The sequence below is a fragment of the Panthera leo genome, chromosome F3 (assembly GCF_018350215.1).
Source record: "Panthera leo isolate Ple1 chromosome F3, P.leo_Ple1_pat1.1, whole genome shotgun sequence".
NCBI classification, from domain to species: Eukaryota; Metazoa; Chordata; class Mammalia; order Carnivora; family Felidae; genus Panthera; species Panthera leo.
This window is the reverse complement of record NC_056696.1, coordinates 24,507,421-24,532,790: the sequence shown is the minus strand read 5'-3', so window position 1 is coordinate 24,532,790 and position 25,370 is coordinate 24,507,421. Positions and strand designations below refer to the sequence as shown.

The 25,370-nt window shown below is 37.5% G+C and overlaps 1 protein-coding gene across 10 annotated transcripts in view; it reads left to right on the top strand.

Annotated features, from left to right (window-relative positions):
- The first annotated feature begins 308 nt into the window (after positions 1 to 308).
- The window catches only part of TSEN15 (tRNA splicing endonuclease subunit 15), a 136,258-nt gene continuing 111,196 nt past the window's right edge, over positions 309 to 25,370 (top strand). For all 10 annotated transcript variants that reach the window (XR_006198747.1, XR_006198744.1, XR_006198746.1 and 7 more), the window contains exons 1-3: positions 309 to 457; positions 3,337 to 3,418; positions 3,659 to 3,794. Coding sequence is in view for 2 of the 10 variants with exons in the window: in XM_042924904.1 (XP_042780838.1) it covers positions 335 to 457; positions 3,337 to 3,418; positions 3,659 to 3,794 (341 nt within the window). In the remaining 8 variants the exon portion in view is untranslated. The remainder of the gene's footprint in view (positions 458 to 3,336; positions 3,419 to 3,658; positions 3,795 to 25,370) is intronic.

The following is a 25,370-nucleotide window of genomic DNA, read 5'->3' as shown; positions in this document are numbered from 1 at the left end:
GGCCTGAAGTATTCCCCACTTTCTCAACGGGGCTGCAAATTGCTCTGCTGTAAGGAGAATTAAGAGCTTCTGGGCTAAGGGTATTCTTGAACTTTCTTCCGCCAACCATCTGCCCAGATTTGAGTGAGCGCAGAGGGAAACTATAGAGCGCATTTGATCAGGCGCTAGCTCCGTTGGCCGGAGGGAGGGGCTGATGGAACTTTCCTCCTCTGAGGATCTGCGCCCCTCCGCCAGGAGGCAGCGCGCGCCGGGGAAGCGGAACCCAGCCGCGCGCGCCACTGCTTCCGGCCGGGCGCGGGGCGCGGTGCACCACCGGCTACCCGCTCAGCCCGGCATGGAGGAGCGCGGCGGTGCCGAGCCCACGCCGGGCTGCAGCGGCCTGGGCCCAGGCGGCGTTCGCGGCGGCGGCGCCCACTCATGGGCCCCGGAGGACGCCTGGATGAGCACTCACCCTAAGGTCAGAAGGCGCGAGAGGAGCAGGGCGCCGGTCCAGGCCCCTACCCCAGGTGGAAGGCCGCGCCGCCCCTTCGGCCCTCGACTGCCTTGGGGGCTCTGGCGCCGAGTTTGCGCGCGAACCTCGCGGAGGGGGACCCGTGTGCACACTGCCTGTTGCAGCCAGTTGTTTTTGTTGGTTTCAGTGAGTTGAACTATTGTTCTGACACCCCACTCCGACACACACACACACCCCAGCCAGAGTTGAACTATTGCTCGGACACCCCACTCCGACACACACACACACACACACACACGCACGCACGCACGCACGCACCCCAGCCAGAGTTGAACTATTGCTCGGACACCCCACCCCCGACACACACACACACACACACACACACACACACACACACACACACACCCCAGCCATTCCAGGGCAAGACATTAAATCCAGCGCCTCTCAAGGCAGAGCCCAGTAATAACGTAGGGCTCCTCCTGAGAAGGGTCTCATTTAATCCTTGCAGTAACCCAACAACCACAGCAAAAACAGTCTGCGAGCCTTGGATGCATAAGAAGATAAAAGTTTAGGCACAGCTACGTTTGCACTTAGCATTGAGCCCAGAGTGTGCCGTTGTGATTTTGCTGAAGTACGAATTCCTAATTTTTCTGATATCTTTTAAAATTTGAATACATTCTTCCCCAAAGCAAAACTGCTTAATAATGTGGGTGTATTTTTTGGTAAAGCAGCAAAGAAGATAGAGCACCTTGCTTGCTTCTGTTTGGCAAATTGCTGCCTTGGACCAGTAATTCCCAAACAATGAACGGACAGTGAATGGAGATGGGGGTTTTGTAGGAATCTCAGAGAGGGGTCTAGTAACTTTAGTACCATTGCAGTCTTCTGCTGGGGAGCAGTATGCCATAGATAATTATCTAAAAACAGTCAAGGAAAGAAACATTTTTGAAGATAGAAGTCTGAAAAGAGTTCACCCCTTTTCATGTACTCTTTCTTGATTTTATCCTCCTCCTCTGTCCCCTTATTCCTGGTCAAGGTGAGAAAAACAAACATGGAGATGTTACTCAGTGCCCTAAAAAGAGACAGATATCATATGTTTTCACTCATATGTGGATCTTGAGAAACTTAACAGAAGACTGTGGGGGAAGGGAAGGAGAAGAAATATATACAGAGAGGGAGGGAGGCAAACCATAAGAAACTCTTAAATACGGAGAACAAACCGAGGGTTGGAAAGGTGGACGATAGGGGAAAATGGTTGATGGGCATTGAGAGGGCACTTGTTGGACTAAGCACTGGGTGTTGTATGTAAGCGATGAATCACAGGAATCTACCCCCAAAACCAAGAGCACACTGTATACCCTGTAAGCCATTTTGACAATAAATTATATTTAAAAAAAGAGAATAATCATAACACCCTTAAGAAGCATGAACCCAATAGTTCTCTGCCTGAGACTTTGAGTAACTGCCGGACTCTGAAAACCTGTTATGTCACCAGCTTTGTGATTTTTTGAGGGGGGCCAGGGAGAAGTTTTCAAATCGTATTGTTCCTCAGTTTCCTCATCTGTAAAATGGGGATAGTAATAGTACTTACTTTAGAGGGTCATTACCGGATTAAATCAGTTAATGTAAAGCACTGAACATTTAGTAAGTACTATATAGTATATATAAAATATATATAGTATGCAACATCAATTTCATTATATTGGTCTCATGCTTAGAAATCCTCAGTGTTTCTTTATGGGTAAAATTCAAACTTTTGGTTTGACTATCAAGACCCTTGCAACCTGGTCTCCAGTCACCTTTTCATTGTCATTTTCAAACACATCTGAGGTATGAGGGGGACAACTAATAAAACCCCTGTTCTCCCGGACCTGTACACACTTAGGACAAAGCTAGTTGGAGAAAGGACTGAAAGTTTATACCCATGTGGGTCTGCCGATGCCTCACCTCTACTTTAGGCCTGCTCACCCACTGAGTCACTGGGATAGTTGGAAAACCTCAGGCTTCCCTTGCAGGCATAGCCCACTGAAGAATGCTCCCCCAGCGCTGACCAAGTCTGAACGAAGCGGGAGTGGTATTTTAGCAGACTTTCTTCACAGGCAAACAGAGACCATGGAAATAGTGGCTTCCACAAACATGCTGCAACAGAAATCCTATTTAAAAAATGTTTTGGGGTGCCTGCGTGGCTCAGTCGGTTCAGCGTCTGACTCTTCATTTTGACTCCCATGGTTCATGAGTTCAAGCTTCTCATCAGGCTCTGCTCTAACAGAGTGGACCCTGCTTGGGATTCTGTCTCCCTCTCTCTCTCTGCCCCTCCTTCACTCACACTCACTCTACCTCTCTCTCTCTCTCTCTCTCTCTCTTTCTCAAAATAAACATTTAATGATTTTTTTTTAAAGTCTCTATTCTTGGCAGATAGGTTTCTTTAGAGGCCCTTGATTATGTGTGGCTTATTCCCACCTGTGTGTGATTATTCACACTGTTACCCTGACTTCTCTATTTCCTCAAATCATATCTGCCTTTCAGGGCCCAACTTGTATCCATCTCTGCCATGAAACATTCACGAACTGATCCACCTGAGTAGAGCTCTGACTTGTGTCATGGTTTCTTTTTTATTCTACACACTGGTTTTTCATCACTTACTGTCATGAGTTCTTATTTGCCTAACAGTTGCAAGTGTGCATGTGTTTGCCTTAACAATTTCAGGGTTTTTTTTTTTTTTTTTTTTTTTTTTAGAGATGGGGATCAGGTATTAATTGCCTTCTAACTTGCACTATACCTAGAAGAAAGTCTCCTACTTTTTTGTATATGTGTAATGAGTAATTGATCGAGTGAAAGAAAATATTAAGACATTCTCACCTCTCTGACAATTACATTTTCATTTCCAGTATTTAGAAATGATGGAATTAGATATAGGAGATGCCAGCCAAGTTTACATAGCATTCTTGGTTTACCTGGACCTCATGGAGAGTAAGTTATTTGTTTTATTGTTTTGTTGTTGGGCCTGTGGTGGGGGGGCTGGAGGGTTGGGTTGGGCTATGGCATTTCTTCATTCATATACTTTGGGAATTACTGGGTAACAGAAAATACTAGAAAGTGAAGAGAAGATAATATGGGTGATGTTTGCTCAGCAGAGTATTAGGTGGAAGTTTAGAATTTTATCTTTTATTTTTGATTAACATTATTGTCCATTCAATGATGCACTTTCAGGTAAAAGTTGGCATGAAGTAAATTGTGTGGGCTTACCAGATCTGCAGCTCATCTGCCTTGTCGGTACTGAGATAGAAGGAGAAGGATTACAGACTGTGGTGCCTACACCCATCAGTGCTTCCCTCAGCCATAACAGGTAGGCGGGTGATTTTGGTCTTTATCAGGTTGTTTCCTTTCCACCAGGAATCATTAAATTCACAGTAGTAAATATTTTTAAAGGAATATAGGGTACAGAGATCATAGCTTTACTCTGGGCTATTTGAGGACTGAGTTAAATATAAACATTTAACAAGTATTTAGCACTTATTGTATGGTCAGTACTTTTTCAGAGAAGGAATATATATGTTAGAAATACTGTCCTTAAGGAAACAGAAAATGTCTTCATTCTTATAAGGAGGCAAGACCTTACAGTTGAAACACAGATATTTTAAGATATACCATAATAATTGGTACGGGTAATATTTGCTTTAGATGTTGGGGAAGAGTGTGATTAACCTGCAAGTTGAAATCAAAGAAAGTGTCATGCATTTCTGGAACCTTTTTAAAAAATCTTAGTTACACATAGTTGGAAAACATATCTTTATTTCATGACACATTCTCCAAATCAACCTCCCAAAACAAAACTAGATTCTTGGCAGTAACTTAGAGCTAACTTTGTGGGTCTCCTCCTTCTCTGTTTCCCAGAAAAAGGCATATATATATGCCTTATATAAAGGGCATGTAATCTTTTGAGGCTGACTTTATGCACTCTATATTATACTGCTGAAATTCACCCATTGTTCTGTATGTGTATTATATTCCATCGTGTGATGGTACCATAGTTTTCACATCCACCCTCCTGATGATGGAGTGTTGTAATGTTCAACTTTAGGGGATAATTTCAAACTGTTTTCCAAAGTGGTTGCCTCACTTCACTTTCTACCTGCAATGTAAACAAGATATTTTGGAGTAGTATTGTCTCTGACATTTAGTATTGTCAGATTTTAAGATTTTTGCCAGTTGAATGAGTTATCTCTTGGTAGTGTTCATTTGCATTTTTCTGATCTCTGATAATGAACATTTATTTATATATTTATTTTTTCTTTTCTTGAGAAATTCCTGTTCATATCCTTTGCCTATTGGATTATTTGCAGTTTTCTCATTGACTTGTAGGAGTTCTTTATATATTCTTGATAACAATCATTTTGGTTATTTCCCAGTTTTTAAATCTGTTTTCAGGTATTTTTTTGATGAATAACAGTTCTTAATTTGAATATAATCATATTATATATTTTTAATAATCAATGTCTTTGTGTCTGGGTTGAGAAATATTTCCTTTCTAGACAAATATCATATGACTTCACTCATATGAGGACTTTAAGAGACAAAACAGATGAACATAAGGGAAGGGAAACAAAAATAATATGAAAACAGGGAGGGGGACAAAACATAAGAGACTCTTAAATATGGAGAACAAACAGAGGGTTACTGGAGGAACTTTATTTTCATGTGGAAATCATTTTTTTCTACTTGCATTTTCTGAATAGTCCCTTCTTTCCTCATTATCTGACATATCACCTCTGTCATTTTCCAAAGATCCATCTGTGCATTGGCTTGTTTCTGGGCTCTCTTTATATTCCATTTGTCAGTATACCTATGCTTGTGCCAGTGCCACATTTTCATAATTTCTGCTTCAGAAGTCCTGGTATCTGGTTATCAAGTTTCCCCTTCCTGCTTTTTTCCTTTAGAAGCTGTAGCAGGCACCTTCTAACCTGGCTTCCTGTACTCCGGTAATCACACCCTTGCGTAATTCCCTGTCCTTGAGTGTGGTCTGTGCTTATTGACTGGCTTGTAACAAATAAAATGAGACAGAAACAATGGGATGTTACTTCTAAGATGACATTACAAATGACCATGGCTTCTATCTTGGGCACTCTGTCTCTCTTTCTTGTTCTGAGGGAAGCCAGCTGTCCTGTGAACTGTCATTCAGAAAGGCTGAAAATAGAAGAGTAAAAAAATTATTGATAGAGTAAAATTCTTTAAAAAAAAATTTTTTTTTAATGTTTATTTTTGAGAGAGAGAGACAGAGTGTGAAATGGGGAGGGGCCGAGAGAGGGAGACACAAATTCAAAACAGACTTCAGCCTCTGAGCTGTTAGCATAGAGCCTATCGCGGGGATGGAATCCATGAACTGTGAGATCATGACCTTAAGTCGGACACTTAACCGTCTGAGCCACCCAGGCACCCATCATGGAGCAAGATTCTTGAGAGATGGGAAGGGATGGATTCAAGGAAATAGTTGAGATCAATATTGAGCTAAAGGAAGAGGATCCTAGCTTCTGAGCTTGTGAGTCAGGAAGAAAGGACAAATAAAAACATAGCTATATTTGGGTAGGTGTATTAAGCGTGGAAGACGGCATAGCACCTTAAATTCCAACATGAAGGACTTTGATAAATACCTGTTTTTTCTAGTTCACTATGATCGAGGTAAAAAGAGCACTGGACTAAAACCTTAAGACCTGGGTTCTGGTCTTGGCACTGACACTTAATATTTTGTTTGATGGTTGGTGACATACCTAATTTCTCTGGGTTTCAGTTTCTTTGTCCTTTATTGAGGGGTCTAGATTATCCATAGATAATATGTAAGATCCCTTCCAAATCAAAGCTATTATAATTGGTTATTTTTATTGTTATATTCCATAAAACTGTATTACACTAATTTTTAGATTTCTATTAGTATTTTTGTATGGCTTTGTATAATTCGTTATGAGAATTGTGTTTTGATATATCAGGCTATTCACACCCTTCTCTTAGAGGCCCTTTATTGTGAGATTTTTTTGTGTGTTTGGATCACAAATAGTTGATAGAGTTGACATCAAATTTGATCACTGATACTTTGTATTTTTCACTAGCATGATTTCCAAGCCTTTCTATATCTAAAAGGCTTAATAATTCATTCCTTAAAACTCCCCCTCTGTGTCTTTTAGTTATTGCAACAAATACTATATTATCTAGTATTATTGTTATATTATTTGTTTGGACAAGGAACTACCATTTTTAATTAACCTGAACTTAATCCTAAAAAATAAAATCAGTAGTCTATTTGAATCAAAATGATTTCATAAGTCTAGAGGTACAAATTTGAGTCCTATTAATTTCTAGTTCTTGCCAACTGATGATTATTGATTTTCCAGCTTTATTGCATAAAGCTTGTTTTCTTCTTAAATAGAATTAGTTGAAAGGATAACTTAGTAAGCCATTTTTACACTCTTGCATTTAATAACTCAGAGGGCTTAAGTCTTTGTATATTGGTTTTTATATAAATATTCATAGTTATATTAGCAGTAGAATAATAATATAGAAAATAGCATAAATGAGGCTCAGCACCTATTAGATTTATTATGCCTTTTATGGCATAAAATTTTCTCAACTCAAAGTATGCAAATAACTTTTTAACAAATAAAGATTTGTGTGTGTGAATGAGAGAATGTGTGTTTGGTATGGTTCCTCGGTCTTTAACAGGAACGATATTTTAGGTAGTAGGCATACTTTTATCTGTTTTTACTTCCATGAATGCTTTATATATAAAATGTTATGTATCTAACAGTAATGCTGTAATTTCCGACATTTGTGGTTAATGTAGGAATTTTCCTTCATTAGTAACATAGAGGAGAAAATTGTTGGCTTTAAATCTTTGGCAGCCTCGCATAGGTAAGAAATTCATTGAGATCTGTCCAAAAAGTATTTGGGTAGGACCTTGTGAGGGTAGCTCACCATAAAATATATGTAAGAGAGCTAACAGCTCTTACTTTTCTCAATAATAAATCACTGTGTTTATTTTTAAACATCATTATTTGTCATATAATATTGCTGAGGCTTTTTAGTCTTTACTTACCAAATATTTATTGAGTGTTATGTGTCAGGCAGTGATCTAAGTACTGGGGATACCATGTTAATCAATACAACTCCCTTTTTTGGTATAAGTGACATACAACATCATATTAGCTTTCAGAAGTACAATATAATGATTTGGTATTTGTATACATTGTAAAATGATCATCACAACAAGCCTAGTCAAGATCTGTCACCTTATGTAGTTTACAGAATTTGTTTTCTTGTAGTGAGAACTTTTGTGATCTACTCTCTTAGCCATTTTCAAATATGCAATATAGTATTATAAATTGTGGTTGCCGTGCTATACATTATATTCCCATAATTTATTTATTTTATCGGAACCCTGTACCTTTTGACTCCCTCAACCCATTTTGTCTACTGCCTACCCCCTGCCTCTGACAACCACCAATCTGTTCTCTGTATCTAGGGACTTTTTTTTTTTTTAAGATTCCACATGTAAATGAGATCAGATGGTACTTAAGACATCTCCTTAAAAATAGTGTTCTAGCGCTAAATGTTGGTGTGGAAAATAAATTTTATTTCATTTTTTGGTAATTTTTGGATGGAATCTAATAAAAACAATTCTCCTTTGTTCTGAGATTTCATTAAATGTGTAATTTGGGACTGTCTCAACTTATTTTATTGTTAGGTAATTGAATAACAAGGATAATGGAGTACGAGTATGGAAAAGTACTTTATAGAAGGTTGTAGCAGGATTCAGAGGAAGGACAGGAAAAACCCCCTGAAGGTGGTAAGAGGCCATGTTTTAGCAGGACAACTACAAGTAATTAAGCATGATTGCCTGGCTGTATGCATGGTGTCTGGTTCAGAGTAGATGCTTAATAATGTTGGATAAGGTAGCTGATGAAGAAATGAGTAAATAGAACTCATGAGAAAATAGGGAAGTATGGGAAATGAGGCGGAAAAGGTTACCTAGATTATGAAAGCCATCACTGATTTCAATTTTTTGCTATCAAAGGTTGTACGGTAATGAAGAGCCTCATAAGTATATCTTTGTTGTCATGTATGAGAGTTTCTCTGGTGAAAGTCTAGAGGTAGAATGGCTGGGACTTCTAGCATTTACACCTTCCCTTTTACTGATTGTTAGTAAATTGCTCCTGCATATGCTGTATGTTAGCCAACTTGACAATAAATAATATTTAAAAAAAATAAAGTTCAAAACTACAAAAAAAGGTTATTGGTTTATAGTCTCATAATATGTAAGTTTTCATGAGTAGGAGAAGACATTTACACATAACTGACAGATTCATAGTATATGAATAACTTATGTGACTCCAGGAAAAACAAACCAACAAAAAACATGGACAGAAACAGACAAGTCACAGAAAAGGAACTCAAATGGCTCAACTCCATTTGTAGCCAGGGAAAGAGAAACCTAAAATGTGCTCATTGGAGGTTTGTCTTCACTATGCAGAAGCTTTTCAGACAGTGCACATTGTTACTGTTTGACAAAAAAGAAGGTATTAACTTATGGGGGAGTCTTTGAATAGGGCTACAGCTAGCTCAGAGAGTGCCTTTGAATTAGAGATACTCCTCCTGGACTGACAAAAGTCTCTTCACCAGGACTTAAGGCTTGGCAAGCAGCATAAGCCAGATTTCAGACCTGCTTGCATCAGGCGTTCTTGTGCAAGGCACAATCTGTGCAGTGTACATGAGTCCCTGACCCTGAAGCATGTCTGTTGAGTCCTAGGTTCCACAAAGAACACTGTAAAACTTGCTGCCAGATGGATGGTGTCACTGAAGGGCTTTAAGCAGGGGGAGTGATACTGTAGATTATAACTTGTGGTTGTAAGAGTATTTTGCATTTGTAGACATTACAATATTTCAAAGTATATTCCTAGGTATACTCTCATTTCATCAGTATTAAAATTCTAAATAGTATATAGAGAACTTATTTTATCCCAATTTCACATATAAAAAGCTGAGGTTAAAAATGTATCTTTATTTATACTCTGCTGTTTCCAAAAGATAATGAAGGATTAAGTGAGTTGAACCAAGGTCTCATAGTAGGTAGCGAAGTCTCATAGCTATTAGAGTTCTTTCTATTTTATTGGTGTTTTTTTTATTGAAGTATAGTTAACATACAGTATTATGTTAGTATAACGTAGTGATTTGACAGTTACATACATTATAAGATGTTCACCACGGTAAGTGAGTGTAGTTACCATGTGTCACCATACAAAGTTATATAATTATTGACTGTAGTCTCGATGTTACACTTTTCATCCTCATGGCTTATTTATTTTATTACTGGAAGTTTGTACCTCTTAATCCCTTTCACCTATTTTGCCTACCCTCCACCCATTTCTCTCTGGCAACCACCAGTTTGTTCTCTACTTATGAGTCTATTTCTGGGTTTATGTCTGTTTGTTGTTTTGTTTTTTAGATTCCACATTTAAGTGAATTCATGTGGTTTTTATCTTTTTCTGACTTGCTTCATTTAGCATAATATCTTCTGGGTTCATCCATGTTGTTGTGAATGCCAGTATTTCATTCTTTTTTTTTATGGCTGAGTAATGTTCCATCATTTATATTACATATATATGATGCACACACACACACACACACCCCACATCTTTACCCATTCAGCTGTTGATGGACACTTGGGTTACCCCATATCTTGGCTATTGTAAATAATGCTGCAGTAAACCTAGGGGTGCATATATCTTTTTGAATTAGTATTTTCATTTTCTTTGGGTAAATACCCAGTAGTGGAATTACTGGGTCATATGGTATTTTTTTTTAATTTTTTGAGGAGCCTCCATACTGTCTTCCATACTGTTTGCACCAGTTTACATTCCCACCAACAGTGCACAAGTGTTCCCTTTCCTCCATATCCCCGCCAACACGTTGTTTCTTGTCTTAAATCTTTATTGTAAAATAAAACCAGATACAGAAAACTGCACAATAAAAATGTATAGATTGAGTTATATAGCAAACATCTTGAATCCTTGTAACTACCATCAAGCAAAGAAATAGAACTCTTTTCAGCTATCCCCAGACCTCTTCCATGTGCTTTGTTCCAAGCATAACCCTCTCCTTCCCACAAAAGTAACTGTTATTCATAGTTTTATAGTAATAATTTCCTTGTGTTTCCCTATAGTATAGTTGTGCCTTTTTTTTAAGTCAATCTTACTGAGGTAAAATTTATATATTATAAAAATCACTCATTTTAGGGAAATAGACCTGTGAGTTTTTAATAAATGTATAGTCATGTAACCAATACACAATTCTCCCCAAACTTCCCTCATGTTCCTCTGTCATCAATCCCTCTGGTGTTGTCTTTTCCAGAATGTCATATCAATGGAATCATAACCTTTGTGTCATGCTTCCGTCCCTTAGCATAATGCTTTGGAGATTCTTCCATGCTGTTGCCTAAAGTAGTGTGCCCCTTTTTATTGCTGAGTAGTGTTCCATTATGTGGATGCACCACCATTTGTTTATCCAGGTGCCAGTTGTTGGACATTTGGATTGTTTCTAGTTTGGGGCTTTTATGGATGAAAACACTGTACATATTCTCATATAGGTCTTTGTGTAGACATATGCTTTCAGTTTTCTGGAGTAAACATTTAGGCATTGAAATGTTCATATGGCAAATATATTTTTAATTTTATGAGAAACTGCCAAACTATTTTCCAAAGTGACTGTGTTACTTTCTATACTCACCAGCAAAGTATAAAAGTTCCAGTTGGGTGATCATTTTGGATGATCAGTTTATTTAGTTTTAACCATTTGGATGATCAGTTTATTTAATTTTAGCCATTCAGTTAAGTAGTGATATCTCATTGTGACTTTAAATTTGTATTTCCCTAATGACTAACGATGCTGAGCATCTTTTCATGTACATATTTGCCACCCATACCTCTTCTTTGTCAAGTATCAGCTCAAATCTATTGCTTAAATTTTAAAGGTTGTATTGTGTTCTTCATAAATTGTAAGAGTTCTTTATGTGTTCTAGATGCAATTCTTTTATCAAATATTTTTTTGAAAATATTTTCTTTTAGTCTATGACTTTTTTAAATTTCTTTAGAGGAACAGAGGTTTTAATTTTGATTGATGTTCAATTTAATCTTTTTATTTTCTTTTATAGTTTGTCATTTTTGGGTTCTGTGTAAGAAGTGTGTGCTTATTAACCCACAGTCATAAAATTTTCAATTATGTTTTCTTTTGAAATTTTACAGTTTTAGTTTTTACTTTTAGGTCCGTGGTTAATTTTGAGTTGAATTTTATATGTGGTGTGAGCTAAGAGTCAAGATTCTTTTTTTCTTTTTTTGTTTTTGCAAATGCATGTCCCGTTGTTCCAGTGTGATTTAATTACTGTGACACCTGTGTTGAAACTCAGTTGACCGTGTGTGTGCTTCTCTTTCTGGACTCTCTAGTCTGTGCTATGCACTGTGTGTCTGTCCTTATGTCAGTGTCACACTGTCTTGGTGACTGTAGCTTTATAGGAAGACTTGAAATCAGGTAGTGTAAGTCTTTCAACTGTTCTTTTTCAAAGTTGTGTTTTTTTTTTTTTTTTGCTATACTAGTCCTTTTATTTTCCATATAAAATTTAAAATCAACTTTATCTCTGCAAATAAGTTTATAGAGTTCTTTGTGTCTCATGAATTTTGCCCATTAAATTTTTTTTGTCGTATCTTATAAATCTCCATTAATCTGCAGTAGAGATTGGCACACTTTTTCCATAAAGCTCTGGATAGCAAAGGCTGTTAGTTTCACAGGCTCTTTTGTCTCTGTCACAACTCATCAGCTCTGCCATGTTAGTGTGAAAGCAGCCATGGACAATACATAAACAAGTGGGTGTGGCCGTGTTCTTATATAACTTTATTTATAAAAACAGAAGTTCAGATTTGGCTCACAGACCAGTAGCTTACTAGCCCTGATGTATTGGTTCTGCCTCTATCCCTTTCTTTTCTTAGCAATTTTCCTGTTAAAGAATCTGGGCAGTTGGACCTGTGTACTTTCCCATAGTCTGGGTTTGCTAATTGCTCACTCATGGTGCATTGCAACATGTTTCCCTGTCCTCTGTGTTTGCTGCAAAGTGGCAGCTGCAACCAGAGGGTTTATAGATTTAATTTGATCACATTAGTAAGACTATAGCTGGTGGTCTGTTCTTTCATTGGTAGGCATATAATGTCTGGTTACGTCTCTGTGTGATCTTAATAACTATCGATACTTAGTGCTTAGCTTTTGCTGGTGGTTTTAACCTTTGTTATTATAGTTGTTTTGACTCACTATTCCAGTTCGCTTTTGTTGGATTGCTGCATAGACACATAGTATTAGTATTATAGGCTTTGGTCCTGTATTGTTCCCAGGACTTCTTGATGCTGACTTCTCTCTTTGACTCTCACTTAGGAAAGCATGGTGGAATGTAAATGGATGAGAATGATGATTATTTAATTTTATATTGAATCATAACCTGCCAACTTTGGTACTTTATTGTTAGAAACAAATTACTTGTCACACACTGCACAATCAACCTGAGCACACCCAATTGTAAATCACTATCCTAAACTATGCTGCTTAGCTGCTTGATTGATGGTATGCATGCATGCATGCATGTGTGTGTATGTGTGCATGCTCTGTATCCCTCAAAAACATTAAATCACATTTTTATTACTAGGGAATCTGGGTAGTATACAAAGCATGAGAGCCAGAGGAGTTAGTAATTTGCTGGAGGTGTAAGCCCATGCTGTCTACAAATGACATAGCATAGAAGGCATGATAAGCTGTCTCCTTTATTTACATCCTAAATTTTGGAGTCTGTTGTTTGTAAAACTGGCCCAAAGTCTATCATTTACATAGGTAACGACAACTTAGTTATAAAGCATTTCCCCAGTGATGATAATGAACAATCTTACTGTATCTCTTAAAATCACTTCAGTAGGTACCTTGCTCCCTAACCACTGAGTGCAGAGTAGCATGGGTATTTGCATAGCTTATTCTTTCCATTATTTATTGTTGGTGTGTATATATATTTACTGACACCTTAAAAGTTAACAGTTCTAGTCAATATCTAATGTTTTATCTGTGTGAATTTATAAGAATGCCTGAACAGTTTTTGTATCCATTTCCTAATTGTTTTCCCAGGCTTTGGACATGATTTAATTTACACAGTTTCTTGCAAGAGTGAATGTGTATTTGAGTGGAAGTGGGTAAATGCATTACTTTGAGCAAAAGTACACTTTGCGACCTGTAATTTCTGTAAAGCAGTTATATATGATATATGTCTATAGTTAAAACACTTTGATGTATATTTCAAGTCTCAGAAGGTCTTGTGTGTAATAGTCCCTTGTGAAAATATTGATTCAATACTAATTGCTGATCTCCAGTGGGGAAGTAGAATTGGTAAAGTGCCCGCATCCGACTATGTAGTGGGAAAATTATGCTGATGGAGTAGGAGGTTGTTTGTGTCTCTTTCAGGAAAGGACACATCTCCTTTTTCTCTCATCTAAAAATACCTCTTAAAGCTACTGTAGAATGATTTTTAGCTTACATTTTAAAATACTATATTAAGTTATATATTTGGATGGTATATGCAAATGGGAAGTACTCCACGTTATTTCTTACTAAAGTGAATCTAGGAATCCATGTAGCAAGATTGGTAAATGACAGCAAATGTTCTGAGTAGAGTTTCCACAGATTCAGCAATGGTATAAAATCATATTAATGAATTCACTGAGGTCAAAGAGATCTGATGAATTTAAAGATGAGGTAACCAGAGGAATCCTAATGAAAGCCAGAGACCTTTTTCAGTGCTACGGTAGCAAATGAAGTCAAATAGTTTGGCTTCTCTTTGGCCACTGATATTTATTGAATGTTCCTAAATGGGAGAAGTATATTATAACAAAGTTAGGACAATGGTATGACAGGTTTCTGTAGTAGTATTATAGGTAGCTGTAAATGTGAAGCTAGCTTTTCTTTTTTAAATGTTTATTTATTTTTGAGCAAGAGAGACAGAGCATGAGCAGAGGAGGGGCAGAGAGAGAGGGAGACACAGAATCCAAAACAGGCTCCAGGCTCTGAGCTGTCAGCACAGAGCCCAGCGCAGGGCTCGAACCCATGAACTCTGGGATCATGACCTGAGCCAAAGTCAGACACTTAACCGACTAAACCACCCAGGTGCTCCAGTGTGAAAGTATCTTGATTAATTTATTCCAGGACACATAGCAAATTATGAGGAAAAATTTTTTTTCAAGTTTTTTTTTTTTTTTTTAAAGTAAGCTCTATATCCAGTGTGGGGCTTGAACTCACAATCCCACATGCTCTACTGACTGAGCCAGCCAGGTGCCTGTTTTTTTGTTTTTGAACTATGAGTTTTCTTTTCTGAGAGAGCCTGTGTCATCTCCCAATTCAATGTCAATTTAGTTTCTTCAGTAAAATATGAGAGATGTGCTGAAAACTGAAACCACAGTTGCCATATTTTATGCTTATCTGTGTTTATGGATATTACAAGTTTAAAAAAAAGCTGAGTGAAGTATTTTGTGCAATTATGAAAACCAAGGATAGTTAAGATACTGTTTTTTGAAACGATCTGTAGATTTCTTATATTACAAAGAACTGTAATTCCTTGCTTAGTAATATGAATTAATCATTCATCCTTTTGAAACCTGACTAAATTATAAACGGTCCTCTCCTCTTGGTCCAGAGGATAGTGGATAGCTCGTGTGAGGATAGATTTTCCAGCGGCCATTTCATCCCTCCACTCCCACAAATTAGTGGCATTTATTTTGATTTATGGTGATTGATAACCTCTCTAAAATGGGTACCGTCAGCCATTTTATCTGAGAGAAAATGTTTCTGAATGTTCTCTTTCTTAGTACCTTCCAATCTGAATATTACTCTAGAAACTTAGAAAAAGGTTCAACATTCCATATACCAAATTGGGCATCTGCTAGTTCAGCAGCTGTAAGGCTAACAGTCTAAGAACTGTAGTCATTTGGTTTCATCAACACTCTTCCGTCAAGATCCTTGATCCTGGTACAGTTAAGGGAATTTATGTGGTAAGAGAGGTGAAAACAATTCATTACACATAGAAATGAGTGTCGGAGCCAAAATTAGGATTCGTAGTCTGTGATTTTTTTAAATTTGATGCTCAGCTTATTAAGCCCTATCAACCTGTTTAGTACAACATTATTTTCTTTTTAAAAATTTTTTTTAAAAAAATCTTTATTTTTGAGAGAGAGAGAAAGAGAGAGAGAGAGATTGTGAGAGGGAGAGGGCAGAGAGAGAGAGGGAGACAGAATCAGAAGCAGGCGCCAGGCTTGAGCTGTGAGCACAGAGCCCAATGCGGGGCTCGAACTCACGAGCCATGAGATCATGACCTGAGCCAAAGTCGGACCCTCAACCGGCTGAGCCACCCGGGGGCCCCTACATTGTTTTCAAAAGAATGCACTCACCTTTCTTCCAACATTGAATCAAAAAAGCTGCAGTTCTTTTTTCTTTGTTAGAATTAATACAGCTTTTAAATAATTCTGTTTAAAAACTATTGATAGTAATTTTCCCTTTTTAAAGAACATGATTACTTTAGAAATATTAGCTGTTTATGTGTTTTCACAGCAGTAACCCAGATAATAAAAATGGACCAAACATTTATCTTTAAATATGTTATGTCAGTGTTTTTATTGGGAGAAGAAAAAGAACCCATATTTTAAAACACTGAGATGTGTAGGGAAAAATTAATATTTTATTTATTGTTCTTATACCAAAATAATGTACCTTTTAGTAAAAATGTTAAAAATGTATATAATTATAGTTTTACTTAACATTAAGTATAACGAACATAAATGTAATTATAGACTAGAGCAAAGTAGAAACAGGTTTTGCCTTTAGAGGTACTTAAAAAGGCAGTATTTTCTAGGTTTTCTATTCATTTACTGGGTGCCTGTTATGTATTGGACGTAAGGGGTACAAAATATCACAGACCTTGCCCTCATAATGCTCACCGTCTAGAGCTGAGACGGACAGGCGTTTATATCCAGTGTGAGAGATGTAATGAGAGGTGTGTACATGGCATTGAGGAAGACTGCAGAGGGAGAAGATCCAGCCTCGGCTGGTGGTGTGGGAGGTGGGGGAGTCTGAGAACGTTCTTGCAAGACCAGTTGTTTGAAATATGTGTAGGCGTGTCATGTGGAATGGGGATAGGAATGCAAGTTCCTGGCAGAAGTAACATCATGAGCCAGGTATTGAAGACCGAGAGCCTGAAAATTGCAAATGGTTTATTATGACAGAGTATTAGTAACGGCAGAAGGAGTACCTGTCTGCAACTGGTGAGAAAGCCCTAGAACAAGGGTGTGCATGCGTGTGTATTTGTGTATGTGTGTGATGTGAGAGAGATGAGGGTTGGAAGAATGAGGAAGAAGTGGGGGGGAAGGAGAGACAGACAGAATATGAGAAAAGTAACCACCCTCCAGGTAAGCAGTAGTAGATCAAGGAAGGCAGAATGGAATCCAAAAACAAGAGAAAGTTAGAGCAGGGGTTTTGCCTCTTTGAGGCCTTTGAGAGACACAGGTATATCCTGACACAAAGGTGGGAAATTATTTGAATGAGAATATTAGGAATTGTAATGTTTGTTTCCATTCTCTCTAAAGACTCCAATTAAAATACACACATCTGAAGAGATAGGAAATGATCGGCTATTAGTGCAGAGTATAACTTGGGGATTTGAGGAGGTTAATAACTCTCCATCACTTGCCATTTCTTTGCCTCCTGTGCTGAACTTTTTCAGGTTTCTAGCCTCTACATGTTAAAATGCTCCAAGGCGGGGCGCCTGGGTGGCTCGGTCGGTTAATCGTCCGACTTCAGCTCAGGTCATGATCTCACGGTCCGTGAGTTCAAGCCCCGTGTAGGGCTCTGTGGTGACAGCTCAGAGCCTGGAGCCTGTTTCAGATTCTGTGTCTCCCTCTCTCTCTGCTCCTCCCCTGTTCATGCTCTGTCTCTCTCTGTCTCAAAAATAAATAAACGTTAAAAAATTTTTTTAAAAAAATGCTCTAAGGCTTAGATCTCTGAGCTTTTCTCTTCCTCATGCTCACTCCCTAGAAAACCTCATCTGGTTCCAGTTTTAAATATCATTGATATACTGAGGACCCCCAAATTTATGTCTCCAATTCAAACTCTCCATGTTTGACTGCCTTTTTGATATCACCACTGAGATCTAAAAGATACCTCAAATAACATGTCCAGAAAGAACTCAATTTGTCACCTAGACTGGTCCTTCTGCAGTTTTCCCCAAGTCTGTCAATGGCAACTCTATTCATTCTGAAGCTCAGGCCAAAACCCTTGGAGCCATTCTCTGTATAGATAGACTTTAGTTTTGAGAATAATTTTAGATTTACAGAACAATTGAACAGATACTACAGAGGTTTCCCATATAAGCCCCAGCCCAACGCAGTGTTTATTAGTGTTATTTTTAACATCTTGCATTAGTGTGGTGCATTTGTTATAATTAATGAACCCATATTGATACATTATTTTAACTAAATCCCATGGTTTACATTAGGGTTTACTCTTTATTGAACACTTCTATTGATTTTGACACATTCATAATGCCATGTGTCCACCATTACATACAGAGTAGTTTCACCACCCTAAAAATCCCCTATGTTCCATGTATTCATCCCTTGGACCCTACCCTGAACCCCTGGCAGCCCCTGAACTTTTAATTTCTCTATAGTTTTGCCTTTCCCAGAATGCTGTATAGGTGAAATTACACAGTATGTAGCCTTTTCGTATTGGCTTCTTTCACTTAGCAATATGCATCCTTGCCACCATGGCATTTTTTGTGTTTTGAGTTTTAGCTATGCTCATAGGTGCATAAGTAGTATCTTGTGTTTTTAAATTTGCATTTTCCCTATGACATAGGATGTTGAGCATCTTTCATATGTTCATGTGCCACCTGTGTATCTTTTTTGGTGAAATGCCTGTTTAGATCTTTTGCCCACTTTTTTTTTTTATTTGCGCTGGTTGTTTTTCTTTTTGTTGAGTTTTAAGGGTTTATGTATTTTGGATACGAGTCCTTTTGTCAAACATGTGTTTTGCAAATATTTTCTCCCACCGTGTGGCTTGTTTTTTCATTTTTTTAATAGTGCCTTTTGCATAACAGAAGTTTTTAATTTTAACAGAGCCCAACTAAGTAATTTTTTTCTTTTGTGGATCACACTTTTGGTGTTGTATCTAAAAACTCATCACTGGGGGCTCAGTTGGTGTGGGTGGTTCAGTTGGTTGAGTGTCCGACTCTTAATTTTGGCTCAGGTCATGATCTCATGGTTCATGAGTTCAAGCCCCACTAATAGTGCAGAGCCTGCTTGGGATTCTGTTTCCCTCTCTCTCTGCCCCTCCCCTTCTTGCTCTCTATCTCTCTCTCAAAATAAATAAAAATAAACTTTAAAATAAAATTTTAAAAAACTCATTGCAAATTCCAAGGTCACTTAGATTCCCTCTTACATTGTCTTCTACAAGTTTTATGATTTAGTGTTCTACATTTAGATGTATGATCATCTTTGAGTTAATTTTGGTGAAAAGTGTAAGGAGCGTATCTAGATACATTTTCTTTCTATGTTGATAGTCAATTGTTCCAGCACCATTTGTTGAAAAGACCATTCTTTCTCTATTGACTTGCTTTTGCTCCTTTGTCAAAGATCAGTTGACTGGATTTTTGTGGGTCAGTTCTGGGCTCTTTATTCTAGTCCATTAACCTATTTGTCTATTCCTTTACCTATCCCACATGGTCTTAATTTACTATAGCTTTATAAGTCTTGAAGTTGGGTAAGTCAGTCCTCTCAGTTTGATCTTCTTCAGTCTTATGTTATTCTAGGTCTTTTGCCTTTCCATATAAACTTTAGAAACAGTTTGTCCATATCCACAAAATAATTTGTTAAAGCTTTGTTTGGGCTTGAGATCTGTAGCTCTCTTTGGGAAGAACTGGCATGTTAACAATATTGAGCCTTCCTATCCAGGAACATAGACTGTCTCTCTATTTATTTAGATTTCCTTTGATTTCTTTCATCAGAGTTTTATAGTTTTCCTTATATAGATCCTGTACATATTTTTGTTAGGTTTATGCCTATTTTATGCAAGTATAAATGATGTTGTCTTTTTTATTTCAGATTATAGTTGTTCATTGCTGGTATATAAGAAAGCACTCACTTGACTTTTCTATATTAACTTTGTATCCTGTAACCTTGCTATAATCTCTTACTAGTTTTAGTCCGCCTAATTGTCATACCCCAAATTAACACGTCAACAAATTCTGGCAGTTCTGTCTTAAAAGTATATTCCAAATCTGTCATTTCTGCCCATTCTTGTGCTACACTGTCATTACTCTGGTGGAATCTACTATCACCCGCTCTACAATTGCAGCCGATAAAGTAGTCCTCCTTTACAACACTTACCACATTTGTTGCTACTCAATATATTACATATTGGTAGTCTTTGATTGTTTCCTATGTTCCTTCCTCCACTAGAAAATAACATCCATGAAAGCAGGAACTTTGCTCTTTTTATTGCTATTGCCCCAGTGTCTAGGTAGTACTTGGTCTTAATTATTTGTTGAATGCGTGAATGAATGAATGAATGAATGAACTCTCAGACTACTCAGTTCCTGCAGCAGAGACTTGCTAAGTAACATTATAAAGAACATAAAGATACACTACAAGCAACCTTCCAAGAGTTTCCAAAGAAAATTAGAATGTCTGAAAAATCCATCCACTTGCAAGGTTTATCACTGTTTCCCACACTTTATACTGTAACTATAATATGCATCTGCAAATAGAGAACACTCAGGTCTGAAGAGGCACTCTGCCAGTGCTATGAATAGCTTCCTTACTTCTTAGTTAAATTCTTTTTCATTTATATCCTCCTTGCGCACCAACCACATTTCAACCCTTCTTTTTCCTTAGTGTCTTGAGGAAAGGACTTACATTAATGGTGGAGTAAAAGGTTACTAAAAATAATTGAGTTCCTTTTTAGGATGTTTGAAAAGATGTTCTTAGTTATAAGATTTAATCCTAAAGTGCTACATACATCATTGAAGGATACTCCATTATTTCCCTGTAATCAAAAAATATTTCTTCTCTCCAAAAGTATATACTTTATTACAAATACATTTAATGACCATTATTTTATTTGAGGCCTGAAGTCTAATAACTGATAAAACAGTTTCTGTCATTTGGTTTCCCGCATATCAAAATGTGTGTCCTCATACTGCCTCTGCTGGAAATCTGTTGCTGGAAACCCCCAATTCCAGCAGTGTCTTTCAACTGACACAACATTTTTTCTCTTAGCCTCAAAAAAAAAAAAAAAAAAAAAGAGCTTGAAGTTTATTTTAGCAGAATGGCTTCCCACTGGGGTGAATGGCCACACAGGAACTTAATTATTCAATAATCCAACCTTGGGACTTAAACTGCCTTGATTTTTTTTTTTTTTTTTTAAACTAAGAAGACATTGGCATCATTCCCAAGGAAGTGGTCTGTTATCCTTGAAACTTTTCATCAAGGTCGAGCCTGTGAATGAATAAGGCTTCTTTGGTACCCTTGGGCACCAATTTAATTTTGTATTGTGTTTCAGAGTTGTATTATGATGTGTTGTTCCAGTAAGGAGGCAGATCAAGGAGTATGGCTTGATACAGTTACAGTATGTACCAGTTTGGCCACCTTGAAGAGGACAGGACACACTGCTTTCTGTGGATTGAAATTAATAATAATTTTAACCTGTTATACATTCTATTTTACAACATTTGAGCTAAAAAAACGTTTTCAACTTGTTTGTCCTGCGTACAGATCTTCAGAGATCACTCAGTCTCTGTTAGGGAATTGTCACAGAAAAATGAATGCTAAGATTTACAGAAGGCATTTACATACCTTGGAGGAAGGGCAGTAGCCAGATAACGTTACCTATGTGTTTGCCTCAGACTTTTTCAAGTGAGCTTTTATGAAACTGCAGAATTACTCTGTGTCCAGTATGTTTAGCTCTTCTCTGAAGTTACGAGAAGGAAAACCTGTCATAAACCTCAGCTTCTGTTACTGCTGATCAACAACTGTGATTATTGCTTATTTCTTTCTTTAGGTTTTTCCTTTGAAATACAGTGAACTTGAGACCGGGAACTTCTTATTATGAATGCATAGGTTATGTTTTTCATATGTGGATTTCTATGAAATAAGAACTATAAATAATTTTCTTATCTAAATTATTTTAGATTTGTGTGATGACACATCTCCCCAATATATTTCCAAAGAACTGGGCTTTAAAAATTTTCAGATCTAGGAAACTTTGTTCTGAGCTTTCTGAGTTAAGATTTCAGGCTGTAAACTTGTTAGAAGTCAAGTGAGATTATAGTATTTTAGTGCGGCTTCATTGTTCTCAGCATCTTTACAACTGTGTGTGATTTTTAAAGTAGAACTTTGGAACCTTTTGTTATATTGTTGCTGTTACATTGAGAGAATGCAGTCTGTTGACTTAAAGGCAAAGTAACATTTTTAGGAGTTTATCAGGGTCCCATAAAGGAGACAAACAATAAAGATCTCCAGTAGGGAAAAATGATAGCGTTGCTTTGATGGCGTTGCTTTAAACATTTGCTAAAAACAGACCAGAAGAGATCCTGAACAAGAATCTTTGTAAGACTTCCCTTCATTGCTTTTAGTTTTATTCTGTTACTACTGAGAAAACTCACTGGTAGTTTTCCCCCAACACACAAACAAGTAGGATAAACAGAGCTCTGAGATGGGAACTTCCATTTCATTTTTGACAGTGATTTCCCTCAACTCTGAAGACAAAACCCCTTTTACAACTCTGAGCTAATTTTCACATGTTAGGTTTCCCACATAGGTGTTTTGAGTAAATTTGAAAATGTTTTGCTGTTTATATTAAAGAACTCTGGAAACAAATATGAATGAGATGGAAATTTCTATCCTAAAGTTTAGTATATGGGCTAGAATTCGCAAACAGTTTGCCTTAGGAAAAAGCCACACGCATACATGCACGTGCACATGTACATGCACACACGTATATGTTTCTGATTCAAACGATACCATATCTTAAGAAATGGAAACTATGTAAAAATTGCCTTAATAGGTTGTTTTTTTTCCCCCTTCCATCTGTGTCCCATCCTTGTCATACTCTGCCAATTAGGGATATTTAAAGAAAATTAATTTTTTTGGTTTGTATTTTAATTCCAGTTAGTTAACATATATTAGTTTCAGGTATAAATATAGTGATTTAACACTTCCATATATCTCCCAGTGCTCATCACAAGTGCACTCCTTACTCCCCACCACCTATTTAACCCATCTCCCTACTCTCCTTCCCTCTCGTAACCACCAGTTTGTTCTCTATAGTTAAGAGTCTGTTTCTTGGTTGGTTTTTTTTCTCTCTCTCTCTCTTTTTTTTTTCCTTTGCTTGTTTGTTTTGTTTCTTAAATTCCCCAAATGAGTGCTATCATATGGTATTTGCCTTCTCTGACTTATTATACTCTCTAGCTCCATCCATGTATTGCAAATGGCAAGATTTCATTCTTTTTTATGGCTGAATATTATTTCACTGTATGTGTGTGTGTGTGTGTGTATATATATATATATATATATATATATATATATATATATATATATATATATGCCAAATCATCTATTCATCAGTCAGTGGACACGTCAGCTGCTTCATATCTTGGCTATTATAAATAATGCTATGATAAACATAGTGGTGCATGTATCCTTTTAAGTTAGTGTCTTTGTATTCTTTGGGTAAACACCCAGTTGTATGATTGCTGGTTCATAAGATAGTTCTATTTTTAACTCTTTGAAGATCCTCCATACTATATTCTTCAGTGGCTGCGCCAGTTAGCATTCCCAACAACAGTGCAAGAGTGTTCTTTTTTCTCCACATCCTTGCCAATACCTGTTGTTTCTTGTGTTGTTTCAAGGTACCCGCATGGTCTTGTTCTTGTGGAGGTCCTCTTCCTGTTTCAAAGCCAGCATCTTCTCACTGTGTCCTCACATGGTGAGGGGCAAGGGATCTTCGTGGGGTCTCTTTTACAAGGCACTGATTCCTGTATGAGGGCTCTAACCTCATGACTTGGCCTCCCAAAGGTCCCACCTCCTAATATCATCATCATTGGGGTTAGGATTTCAGCATAGGAAATTTGGGGGACACATTTAGAATCTAGCAGTATGGAAGAAGTAGCTGAAACGTTTCCAAATTGGTGAAGATCCCTTGCCCCTTGTTCCAGGACAAGACCATGCTGGTACCTTGATCTTGGGCTTTCTAGCCTCCAGAACTATGAGAAATAAATTTCTGTTGTTTATAAGCTACCTAATGTTGATACTTTGTTATAGCAGCTTGAATGGATTAAGGCATATGCCATTCTCTTTCCTTCTGTAATTCTATTTACACATATGTTAGACTGATACTGTACCAAAGTCATCTAATGTATTTTTTTAATTCTTATTTCTCTTTGTACTTTAATTCAGTTTCTTGTGACCTGTTTTCAGCTTTACTAAATCCTTTAGTTAGCCGTATGTAGTCTACCACTAAGCCTAGTTGATACTTTGAAAAAACATATATATTTTAATTTTAGAATGTCTATTTTCTTCGGAATTTTCATTTTTCTACTTAAATTTTTTTATCTTACCCATTTTGTCGGTGTTTTTCCCTCAATAGTGTAACATTTTTATAATGGTTATTTTAAGAGCCTTTAGCTATTCATTCCAACCAACATCTGAGTTTTTCAACAACCTTAGTTTTCTGAAGGTCTTCTTATATTGACTTTTTGCTCTTGATTATTAGATACATTGTTTTTTTTTTTAATTAAAAATTTTTTTAATGTTTGTTTATTTTTGGGAGAGAGAGAGACAGAGTGCAAGCACGGGAGGGGCAAAGAGAGGGACACAGAATCAGAAGCAGGCTCCAGGCTCTGAGCTGTCAGCACAGAGCCCGATGTGGAGCTCAAACTCACAAATCATGAGATCATGGCCTGAGCTGAAGTCGGACACTTAACTGACTGAGCCACCCAGGCACCCCTATTAGATACATTTTCTTGCTTCTTCACATAGCTTAGAATTGTTCACTGTGTCTGGACATTGTGTATAAATAAGAGACCCATGTTGTCTACTCCATGCCCCCAAGGAGCTCATCCTTTCCTCTATCTGGCAAGTAGAGTCAGGGCCTGATTTAGTCAATGTAGTCGGAAGTCAGGATTAGTCATGGCTGAGTTACAACTTTAGTTATCTCCATTCTCTTCTAGTTTCCGATGTCTTGAGAATGGAATCAGACCTCTCTCTTCCTGAGGCCTTTGTGATTAGAGGTTGCTTGCTATTTTCCAGTCCCTTCCCTAACTTCTCATGCTGTCCCCTAAATGCACCATTCGTCTATAAAGGAGAGTTGGTGAACTGGAGGGACTGGTGTCCCTGCAGACTTCAATCCACCATGCTAGGTCATGTGTGGCTCTTACAGGTATTGATGGCTTCTCTTGTCAAAGTGAAGTTGCTCGCCTGTGACTGGCTTCCTCGTCTAGCCACTGTGCCCACATTTCGCAATTGCCCTCAGGGATGGAAGTGGCTTATCTCATGTTCTCTACTTACCTGAGAAGGACTCAGTTCTCATTAAAGTGTATTTCCTCTAAACTCTGTGTTCACATTTCTTTTATGCCTTTAAAGAAAAATGTGATATTTAAAAAAAAATTCAGGTGTTTTTTCTTTGTTATGGTAGGAATGGCCGTTTTTGAGGTCTTCTACATTCTAATTAGAAGTAGAACCTCCTTGGGGCACCTGGGTGGCTCAGTCGGTTAAGCGGCCGACTTCGGCTCAGGTCATGATCTCGCGGTCCATGAGTT